This window comes from Callionymus lyra, chromosome 2, assembly GCF_982586985.1.
Source record: "Callionymus lyra chromosome 2, fCalLyr1.hap1.1, whole genome shotgun sequence".
NCBI lineage: Eukaryota > Metazoa > Chordata > Actinopteri > Syngnathiformes > Callionymidae > Callionymus > Callionymus lyra.
The window spans coordinates 6,637,560-6,649,938 of record NC_141819.1 but is presented as its reverse complement, the minus strand read 5'-3'; the positions used below and the strand labels follow the sequence as shown (position 1 = coordinate 6,649,938).

The 12,379-nt window shown below is 38.8% G+C and overlaps 1 protein-coding gene across 1 annotated transcript in view; it reads left to right on the top strand.

Annotated features, from left to right (window-relative positions):
* Nucleotides 1–12,379, top strand: part of LOC148085195 (uncharacterized) — a 224,433-nt gene that overhangs the window by 185,731 nt on the left and 26,323 nt on the right. The window contains exons 29-31 of the mRNA XM_087783328.1: nt 690–863; nt 2,748–2,921; nt 3,535–3,708. Of these exons, the coding sequence (XP_087639454.1) occupies nt 690–863; nt 2,748–2,921; nt 3,535–3,708 (522 nt within the window). The remainder of the gene's footprint in view (nt 1–689; nt 864–2,747; nt 2,922–3,534; nt 3,709–12,379) is intronic.

The window sequence follows — 12,379 nt, the reverse complement described above, 5'->3', positions numbered from 1 at the left end:
GTTGACACATTGTCAGGAAAATATCTAAATAGATGTTTTGATGTTGTCACATGATCGTCTATGTGTCACATGATTGGCTGAAAGTACGATCAAGTAGCTCTTTTGGTTTTGTCTGGTGACTCTGTTATACCAGCATTTATATTGGATTTTAAACACTTTGACATTTTTATAATGAATTTAAAAGGATACTTGTTAATTAGAATATTGAACTCTATTTGTGAAAAAACTTTTACTCATTTAAAAAAACATTATTATTATTATTATTCAATGAAAATAATTTCAACCTTTAATATACAAATGATTTAATTATTTAATATTCAATTATTCAAAAAAGTAATTGAACATTTGAAAGGTTGAAACCATTCAATATTGTGATGGCACTGATATACTTCCATAGTTTCTCTTCATCTGGTCCATCAACATCAAATCAACCATAACATGAACACATTCAATCAAACACTTGTTGATGTTCAAAAGTCCAGCATGAATCAATGACGTGTCAATAGTTGGTATCAAAGGTTTGAAAGTAACTTTGACTGAACTATATTAGAGAGGAAGCAGACAACAAACCACAACTGAAGATCTTATCAATGGAAATAGTTGAGTTTGTCTTTAAATAAACTCTTTCAATTCTTGTCAAATAGAAAATTGAAAAAGTCACTTGTTGATGAAACTCATCTCTTTCACAGGCTGAACAGATGTCGACTGTCAGAGAGAAGTTGTTCACTTCTGTCCTCAGTCCTCAGCTCTCCGTCCTCTAGTCTGACTCTACTGGACCTGAGTGACAACAAGCTGCAGGATCCAGGAGTGGAGCTGCTGTCTGCTGGACTGAAGAGTCCACACTGTCACCTGGAGACTCTCAGGTCAGAACATCATCTTTTCTACATCATCAAAGCTCAAATGTAAAGTCAGAGGTGGAAACACGAGTCAAAGTCTGTCATCACTTTGTTCTTCAGTGAAGCAGCTCATAGATACATTTGTATGTTTGTGTAGCAGGTAAAGATGTTACGTAGTTTATAAAAATATCATCTTAATAAATCATTGTAATGATAAACAAACAAGCGTCAACTTTAAATGAAAATGAATAATAATCAAAACAACAGTCCTTCATATTCTTTATCCAGTGTTCTCGCGTCATCTGTCTCGTAGAAGACAAAACACTTTAGAGTGGAATCTTGAGGTTTGTCTTTCATTTGTTTTCATTGTTTGTTTTTTCCACCGTTGTTGTCTCTGTTCTTCTCTTATGGTTCATCTGTTGTTCATGAGGTCTACGACTATTTTAACAGTCGACTGCTCACCAAATATTCAACCATTAAGTCGACTAATCGCATCATTCTTACATTTTTCTTCAATTTATCATGAAGTTTCTTTAATGAAACAAAACTACTTTACTTACTTTAAGCTTCTTTTAAAGCTAAATATGTTCATAAATGTACATTGAAGCCAATAAGTTTTGTTTGTCATGTCTTTTACTGAGACTCCAGTTCATTCAGCAACAGTCCAAACCAACAGAGTCAAAACAACCATCAACGGAGACTTAAAACATAAACAAAAAAACAGCAGATCTTTGTTCACTTAATAAGTATTTTGTACACGTCAGTATAAATGTCACTTCCTGTTGGAGCAGTTGAATCTATTTTCAGCTCATGAACTGAATATTGAAAAACATTTGCTTTGTTTCTTATGCAAGTAGATCAGTGTCATCAGAGAATTGAAGGATTGAATTTAACATTTCATTTTATTGAAATATTGTATTTTTTTTAACCATAGAATTATTTTTTGAATAATTTAATCCAATAATTTAAATATTGAAAGGTTGGTTTTGTTTTCATTGAATAATGTAAACATTTTTTACACATAGAGTTTAATATATATATTATATATTGGATTTTAAACACGTTTAAAAAATAAATTTAAACGGATACTTGTTAAAAATATTGAATCTTGATGTTTTTAATTTATAATTCCATATCAGCATTTTTATAATGTCTGTGTTTTGAAGAGGTAAAATATATATTTTAATGTTGTAGTTTTGAAGACGTAAAAAAAAAATACAACTTTAAAATATTCTTTTATTTTAATTTTTTTTTACCTCTTCAAAACTCCAACATTAAGAAGAGGTAAAAATATTTATATTTTAACGTTGTTGTTTTGAAGAGGTACAAAACATTTCTAATTTACAACTTTTTCAAGCCTTAAAAAAACAACATTTTACACATTTGGGCAACAATTTTTTAATGATATAGTTTTGAAGAGGTACAAAAAAACTACAACGTTAAAATATATTTAAAAAAAAAACCTTTACTCAATGAAAAAATATAGTTTTTATTATTCAATAAATTAATGAAACCATTAATATACAAATTATTTAATCTTCAATTATTCAAAAAACGAATTCAACATTTGAAAGGTTGAAACCATTCAATATTGTGATGACACTGATATACTTCCATAGTTTCTCTTCATCTGGTCCATCAACATCAAATCAACCATAACATGAACACATTCAATCAAACACTTGTTGATGTTCAAAAGTCCAGCATGAATCAATGACGTGTCAATAGTTGGTATCAAAGGTTTGAAAGAAACTTTGACTGAACTATATTAGAGAGGAAGCAGACAACAAACCACAACTGAAGATCTTATCAATGGAAATAGTTGAGTTTGTCTTTAAATAAACTCTTTCAATTCTTGTCAAATAGAAAATTGAAAAAGTCACTTGTTGATGAAACTCGTCTCTTTCACAGCCTGATCAGATGTCGACTGTCAGAGAGAAGTTGTTCACTTCTGTCCTCAGTCCTCAGCTCTCCGTCCTCTAGTCTGACTCTACTGGACCTGAGTAGAAACAAGCTGCAGGATCCAGGAGTGGAGCTGCTGTCTGCTGGACTGAAGAGTCCACACTGTCACCTGGAGACTCTCAGGTCAGAACATCATCTTCTCTCTTCATGTCTGGTCCACAGTTCATCTGGTTTCTTGTCTCAGGAGAAATGAAGATAGAAATAAATGTCATGTTTCTAATATCTGGAGAGAAACTAGACGAGTGTCGTCTCAGCTCTTGTTTCCTGGTTGATGAAGCAACTGAGCCAGATTTCCTTGTTCGCAGACGATGTGTTGATAAATGTCACTTCCTGTTGAAGTATTATTTATTTTCAGCTCATGAACTGAATGTTGAAAAACACTTTATTTCATTTAATTTGATTAATCAAGATCAAGTTGATCACATGAAAACATTCACTGAAATACTTGTTCATGTTCCAACAATTCAGCATAAATCAATGATGTCTCACTAGTTTGTAGGAAAGTCTGTTTTTCTAAAGTAAATATTTAACAACAAACCACAACCTCAACATTGTTGTTACTCCTTCTTCATGTTTGTGTTTCTGTCGTCATGTTCAACATTTCACCCTCATTTATACCAACCTGATAAATATTCAAACAAACATGTGACCATGATCTTATGAAAGTAAATAGTTGATTGTTTTTAAATAAAAAATTGAAAAAGTCACTTGTTGATGAAACTCGTCTCTTTCACAGCCTGAGCTGGTGTGGACTGTCAGAGAGAAGTTGTTCACTTCTGTCCTCAGTCCTCAGCTCTCCGTCCTCTAGTCTGACTCTACTGGACCTGAGTAACAACGACCTTCAGGATCCAGGAGTGAAGCTGCTGTCTGCTGGACTGAAGAGTCCACACTGTCACCTGGAGACTCTCAGGTCAGAACATCATCTTCTCTTGGTTCTGATAAGTTTCTAAAAGTGTTTCTCCTTCATTTCAGACTGTCAAGGTGTCAGATCTCAGAGAGAGGTTGTTCTTCTCTGGCCTCAGCTCTGACATTGAACCCATCCCACCTGAGAGAACTGGACCTGAGAGGGAATCATCCAGGAGGACCAGGACTGGAGCTGCTGTCTGCTGGACTGAAGAGTCCAGACTGGAGACTGGAGACTCTCAGGTATGAACAGAGCAGCAGAACTCACTGACTGAACTCCAAAGATCTTCAGACTGAACATTTGATGCTCAGACTCTTCATCTGAACTGAGCACATGAATCCAAACTCTGAGTTCCTCCATGTTCTCCTGCTGGACACCAGTGGAAGCATGAAGGAGACAGTTGAGACTGAGCAGCCTGTTTATAGATCCATCTTTGTTGTCATCAACAGTCATGACTGAGTCGTCCACTGAGAATGAAACAATATTCATGAAACATCTGAATCAAATGAATCTGATCTTCTGACTCTTTCTTCCTCCAGGCTGAATGACTGTGGACCAGATATGTTTGACCTTCATCCATGAATGGTAAGTTTGATTCCATTGATTGACTTCAACATCAAAGCTCATCTGCTGACACAGCAGTTGAAGGTCTTTGTGGACATGGACTTGATGAAGAAGATTCCAGAACAAACGTGCAGATGTTAAAGACTCACAGTTACAGTATCAAGTGAAGCTCTGATTCCAAATCTTCAAGTCCTTCAGCTCAAAACTCTTCAGGAGCTTCAACATCAACATTGTTTCCGTTTGACTGTCAGTGGAGAACAAAGAAATATTTCTGTCAAATATTTGAAATCAGACGTGAGTTTGATCATCAACTCACAATGTTGAGTCACTTTAAACATCATTTCACACATGAATCACTTCATATTGAATCATGTGTTCACTTGAACATCTTCATCACAACTAGACTAGACTCATGTTAGCTACATGCTAGTTTAGCTGCTGACTTCATCTTCAAATCTGACATTCAAGATGATTCTGGGATGTTTCAGTCACATGGTTCTTCTCTCAAGTTCTCAGAAGAATGTTGACAGAACATTGACTCGTCTCAGTTTGGATCAGTATATGATCGTCAAGACAACGTTCTTCCACCATCATCACCTCATGTCTCTTCTTCTCTCAGTCTTCACTCTCACTGGACTCACACACAGCAGCGCCTCCTACTGTCCAACGACAACAGGAACTTGATGGAGGATCAGGATTATCTGGATCATCCTGACAGGTTTGAAAAGCTGCGACTGGAGGTGGAGAGGAAGTGAGACTATCAGAGTGACTCTCAGAAGAAACACAAGAAAATATGTTATTAAGTAAAATGTTTCCTAACATACCTGCTGGATTTGTTTCACGTTTGTTTGTGACTTTTATGATCGTTCTCTAGTTAAACCTCTTTCATTTTTCAAACTGTACTTCTCAACAGTAGCTGAACATGATCGTGACAGATTGACTTCATCTCATCTGTCGCCTAGAAATGATGTCATCAGAGGAACAGAGCGAGAGAAACATGAATTAAAAAAGATCAACAAATTCAATCCTCTAGTCAAACAGCTTTAAAATCATACAGTTCTTTGCACAATATTCTCAAAATCACACTATATTATATTTTATAAACTTATCATTATTGTTATAATCGACAAGTGAATCTACACTTTGACAAATGTATCGTGAGACAATCTTGATTCAGTTTAGAGAGTTTTTCTTCCTTCATTAACTGCAAATGAAAGTGTGTTAAAGTAACAGTTGAATGTATTCAACATTATTTACTCAATCATGTAATAGTAGGTCAAATAAAACTATTACAACAGTTCTGGAATCATGTGATGTTTTAAGTCTTTTGTTGTCTTTTTATGTCACACGTCTCAAGAAATAATTCAAACTCATGTTCTACTCGCCCACATGTCGACTAAGGGTTGGGTTTATTTTGAGAGTAACGTGTTCTTTTTGGAGTTATAGACAAAAATGTTTGTTCATTTTAATGTAGCAACTGGAGCTCAGTTGTCTTCGTCTTCATCTTCTTCCAAAAAGACACATTAAAACATCCAAATACCTCCAGACTACCTGTAACTCTTGGATTGAAGCTCCACATGAGAAGAAATGATAATAAAAACACTTAAATGAATTTATATTTTAAATTTGTTTATAGTGGAAGATCTCAGTCTCTCAGTGTAAATCTTGCACTTGTGCACTGACACTTTCAATGTGTTTGATGAGGAAACACTAGCTGGAGCTGAGCCTGAGAACTTCAACAAATATATTTAATATTTAAACATTTAACAATAAACACGTACATGGATCAAACCTCATATCATTTTTAAACGGAGGCGCCACCTACTGAGCATTAAAAATGATGACACTGTTAATGAAGCTTCATCTCCCCATCACTAGTTTTGGATGACCAGCATGTCAGAGTAAGAAGAACACGCCGTACAACAGTGGTGCTTATTGAAGCCTCTGATATATAACAGGATTGAAAATAATTCGTTTTCCGTTTTTACGGCTCCATTATTACAAACAACAGGTATTTACTTCCTGTGATGTGTTCAAGAGTTGGATTGTAAAACATTGACTGTAATCTACAGTTGCACCACTAGATGAAGCCATTGTCAATAAATAAACACATGAGTCACTCTATCATCACCTGTCGTGGTTCACTCCATCCCTGCAGCGAGGAAAACCCCTGAGTTATCTATCATAGCCTCAGGTTCTACGAATTGGTGCGAAGCCGTTAGAGGGCGGAGCACCAGAATGAAGTAGAACTTATCTTAGTCCTTGCAGAATTATTGACAGGACAGTGAAATATCTAAAATCACCACTAGAGGGAGCGATGTTGTCTCAGATTACAATTAGCAGCATTTTAGTCTTTCTTTATCCTTTAACAGACACATCGTCCTTTGTGTTGACATCAGGGGTGTCACACCCTGAAGATGACATGTGTTGGTGAATAGTATAATACTTATATAATACTTTATTATTTGTTTAATTTCAGCACTTTATATAGACCTGGTGATTTATTTTTTCATTATTCAGAAGAAACAACAGCAACATTCTTTCCTGCTGGAGGAAACTGAAGGCAACACTTGGGACTCAAAAACAGCAGAATGTGGTTATTAAAGTGATTCACACGACACAACAATAAATCATTAAATACATAAACAACATATTCCATACATTTCAAAGCGAAGGTGCGTCTGTATCCATTCCAGATCAGCTGTGCAGAGAAAAGTTGTTCTGGACATGTTAAGTCCTAAATGAAAGCAGCTTTGACTGTACAAAAAAAAGAAGAAGAAATAAGGACTTGTAGAGAGACTCCACACATGGTGAGACCATAATGTTCAGGGTCGGAGTCTCTCTGCACAACTTCTGGTCTGAGTGATTTGAAACACAGGGGCTCAGTAGCAGAGGTGTGTGTGTTAGTGACATAGTGGGGGGGCAGCACAGAACATATACAATGGACAGGCCAAGCACACAACATGATTCCTTCCTGAGACATTGGTGTGTGTACAGTAACGATGGTCAAGATGATGTGAAGGCGTTTTGGCATCAAGTGTATCACAGGGTGTGAGGTTGCTCTGGATCCTGCATGTTTCTAACACAGGGGACGATGCGTGAGGACAAATATCAGAAGGACCTTTACGATCCCCCGTCCAGAGGGACCACTACAATCTAGTTTTCCCCACCACGACATGACACGGACCCACATAGAGGCTTTTGAGAATCACTTGTATTCAATACAGTGTGTATGTACACCACTCTTCACATGGATCAATATCATGAAGCTGCTACAGGAACGTCCGAGCCCGAGATGTGATCCACCTCAACACTTCCAGACTCCGTCTCTGTCTGCTACATGACCAGAAAGCTATGCCCCGACTGGAGTGCTACTTGTTCATACCTACTGTAGGTCAAAACAAAAGGGGGGGAACCGTGAACGCCACATTCTGAACAGCCGGTGATTAGTTAAGTGTCCAGTATTTAGTCGAACACAAAAACTTCCTTCAGTAAAATGTATTTCCTGGAATCACAAACCTATGAACAAAACACATAAAAGATTTTTTCTTTTCTAAATCAAGTGAAGCCAAAAACTCTTCATAGTTTTGAAGAAATGAATTCAGCTTATATACACAAAGCAAAGTCTACTTAAAAAAACACTTTAATAATGAATCTTCATGAACTGGATTTCTTGAAAGGACCTGTGACCATATCATACAATCATTTGTTTTCCATTTGTCTGGAAGCACAAAACAATACGTGGACAACAACCTGGAATAGACTGTGACACTCGTAGCGACTTTCTTTTTGTGCACATACATGTGAGGACTGGAAATAACTTCTGTTTGCTCTTTGTGTTCATCAGAATAATGTACACGTGACATCAAAGTCAAACATCTTCCTCAATGCTCTCAGTGGTACGAAAAGATCCAAACAGTGAAGGGATACAACAGTTTCTCATCTCAGAAAAGGTTTTCAGTCGCCCTCATGTCAAACACCATAGTTCATATCTATATGTATTTATATAACTTTGTCGGCCGTCACTACGCCGATTGTGTGGCTGGACTGCTTTGGTAGAGCTGGGCAGAGCTGCCGCTCTCCAGGCCTCCAGAGTTCTCCAACATCTCCTGGATGAGAGGAGTTATGGAGCCGGGGATTTCCATCTTGAGGGTGATGACTCGTTCAGCTCCTGCAGACAGAAGGAAACAACAAAACTCTTCCTCGCTTGTCTCTGTGTATCCATCATAATACATGAATAGACATTTTTAAAAGTAAAAAATAAACATTTACCCTTGATTTAAACTGGCAAACAAACAACATTCTTTCTATTATGGCTTTTAAGCTTCTAAGGAAGATAAAACTGACCTAAAAAAGTCTTTATCTCTAACAGCAGAGGGAGCCAGAAACAAACATGTTCAGCCTTCTGTAGCGCCAGTGATATTAGATCTATTGATGTGTCGATGAAGCTTCATGAAGCAGGGTCATATTTTTCACAGATCAGTCCCTCCCGGAGGAGTGGGACCCGCACACTGCACTGCTGAACCGGGTTTATACTTTGGGGTCTCAGTTTACTTAGCAAAGAGTGACATCTAGTGGACTCAGGAAATAAGGACACTGTTTCACGAAGCTTCATCAACACATCACTATATTAATTTAAAGTAAAAAAAAAGATTTTATTTAATGTTTCTTTTGAGAGGATCTCTAGTTTCATTGTTCAGACCGACCCAAACACAAGATGAACCCTTTTATTTTTAGAACCGTGGTTCTACAAATGCTGTTACACCCTCTACAGGCTGTCGCTATGGATTACGTCTCGAGCCTCAGCCTCGTCGCTGAGAAAGATGGATGAACTCGCCAGCAGGGGGCAGTAGGTTGTCTCTGTAGAAGGCCACATTACACACCTGGGATGGGTCGAGCAGCACCGGTGTAGATACAAAGTTTGTCCCCCCACTTCCTGCGTGATGACGTCACACACAGCATATGCGAACGTCTCTTTAAAATATTTTTTTATGGGTTAAAGAAACGTCAACAGAACGTTTACATGATTGGCTGAAGCTGTTTTACTAATAATAAAGCCCAACTGTACAATGAAATAAAAATCATTCGAGTTCCAAAATAATTCACTTTTCAAATAAAAAAATGTTAGAATAAGTGGGCATATGTACATTTAATAATTGATTTAATTGATTTAAAAAAAATCGAAACCTAAATAATTACTGAGGTGTTTATGATCCGAACTACAGTTATTGAAAGGGGAATATTCTAAAAAAAAAAATATTTGAAAAGCGAATTATTTCGGAACTCGAATGATTTTTATTTAATTGTACAATCAGCGGCTTCGTCACATGTAGCGCGGACACTTCCGTTGGTGTCAAAGTCACGTGTGTCGTCAGACCAGGAAATGAAAGAACGGAAAGTGATTATGTAGAACATATGTGTCAAACTCAAGGCCCGCGGGCCAACGAGGAAAAAAATAATAATAATAAATTTAAAAAAATAAAAAAAAACTTGTCCGACAAACCAATCCCACAACAGACAAAATGGTTTTCCTTCTTTTATTCGCGCTGCTTGCGTTCCCTTCTCTGACTCTGCCTCGGTCAGGTTTTCACAAGCGCAGGCACACACGCACGCACGCAATCTACGGCGCAGCAGCGCTGTGGCGGTGCGCTGCAGGCGGGTCGGGTTCTCATTGCCCAGCCTGCAAAGCGGGGGGCGATGGGCCATACAGTCTGTCAGTCAGTCTGTCTGTCAGGCTCGAATCAACAACATCAGCCCACCAGAGATTGTCATCCACGCTACGTGTTTGCATTATAGCGCCGCTGCTTTGGGAAAACCGGCCGCGAGCCTTTGATGTGAGCAACACACACTCTCATCGCGGCACACACACACACACACACACACACACGCAGAGTCCCTGGCCTGTCAATCGCTCCCTGTCACATGACCGATTTCAGCAAGAAAAAGTGTCGCACAAGTTGCTGCTGGCTTGTAAAGAAACCTACATTTACCCACAATGCATGCCTACCGGTATTATTTTTCCCACGATTTACGCATCCGCCACTAGGCTGCAGCGTCATCAAATCAATGCGAACAGGTGGAATTGAAAAATATAAATACATACTAGCAAAATGTCCAAGAGGAGAAAGGTTGTTAAGGAGGGAAGGCTATTTCAAGAAAGGTGGGAAGGCGAATATATGTTTGTGCTGCAAGGAGAAAGGCCTGTATGTCTTTTATGTTATGAGGCAGTGTCGGTTGTCAAAGAACACAATTTACGCCGGCGTTTTGACACCAAACATGGAGCTAAGTATGTCACGTTTACTCATGAAGAAAAAAAAAATTGCAGAAGAATTAAAAGGAAAACTGCAAAATGTTTTCACGAAAGCCACAGCTAAAAATAATGCAGCAGTGAAAGCTAGCTTTATTGTGGCTGAACACATCGCCCAATGTTCAAAGCCATTTTCAGAGGGAGAGTTTTTGAAGCGGTGCATGGTGAAAGTGTGTGAGCAAGTGTGTCCCGACCAGGTACAGGCTTTTAAAAATGTCAGTTTATCAAGAAACACCATCGCGGACCGAGTTAAGGTAATAGCAGGAAATCTTTCAACACAGCTGGCCGACGAGACACGCAGCTACATAGCTTTTTCATTAGCTGTTGATGAAAGCACAGATATCACGGATACAGCGCAGTTATCAATTTTTATCAGAGGCGTGAAGTCGGACCTCACTGTCACTGAGGAGCTGTTGGATGTGGCTGCTTTGCATGGGACCACAACAGGACAGGACATTTTTGATGCGGTGGAGAAGTCCATGAGTAAAAATGTATTGCCCTGGGAAAAGTTGGTGGGATTAACTACAGACGGTGCCTCCGCAATGTGTGGAGGAAACAGGGGCTTAGTTGGAATAATGAAGGGGGAAATGCAAGAAATTAACTGTCACACACCTCTGATTACATATCATTGCATTATCCATCAAGAAGCTTTGTGTGGGAAGGTGCTGGGGATGGATGGCATAGTGACCACGGTCATGAAAACAGTGAACTTCATTCGCGCTCGTGGCCTGAATCATCAACAGTTCCAGCTGTTTTTGCAGGAGATGGACTCGGAGCATGGAGATGTGCCGTACCATACAGAAGTTTGGTGGCTGAGTAGGAGCAAAGTCCTCAAAAGATTTTTTGAGCTAAGGGAAGAAATTGCTGTTTTCATGCAGCGTAAAGGAAAACCCTTGCCTGAACTGTCAGATGATCAGTGGCTGTGTGACTTTGCTATGTTGTGTGACATAACCCAGCATCTCGCCGAACTGAATCAGAAGCTGCAGGGACGCAAACAAGTCATCCCAAAGATGTCCGACACGATCACGGCTTTCCAGCGTAAACTGGACCTATGGATGTGCCAAGTGAAACACGATGATCTTGGTAACTTTCCTGTTAGTCAGAGCATCTCGGCCTCATTTCCCCACACTTTTTCATGTGCTGAGTTGGCCTCCAAACTGAGCCTGATAAGGAATGAGTTTGAGCGGCGCTTCTCTGACTTACGAGCACAGCACACTGGCTTTGCCCTCTTTACCAGTCTTTTCACCACTGACATCGGCACTGCACCCCGGCACCTTCAGATGGAGTTGATTGATCTGCAAAGCGACAGTGGCCTGAAAGCAAAGTTCCAGGATGCTGCAATCCAGGACTTTTACCGTCTGCTGCCCCCTGCTTTGATGCCACAGCTTCGACTTCATGCTGCCCGTGTTCTTTCAATGTTTGGGAGCACCTACCTGTGCGAACAGTTGTTTTCAATAATGAATGTAAACAAAAACAAGCACAGATCTCGCATCACTGATGACAACCTCCATTCTGTTCTACGGATTGCCTCAGCACAGGACCTAAAATCAGACATTGACACACTGGTAACGGGAACACGGTGTCAGACATCTGGTCAGAAGACATAGGTAAGCATTTTTAAAAACCCAATTAGAATATAATAAAATGTAATGTAACCAAGAAGAAGAATAGTTAAACTGTGTGAAATTTAATGATTGTGCTTGTTATTTTCAGACCATGACCAATGGATGGTGGAGAGGGGATCCACTTGTTCAGGATCTACTCATCCACAAGAATTGAATTGTTCTTCTTTTGCAATGCTGAACC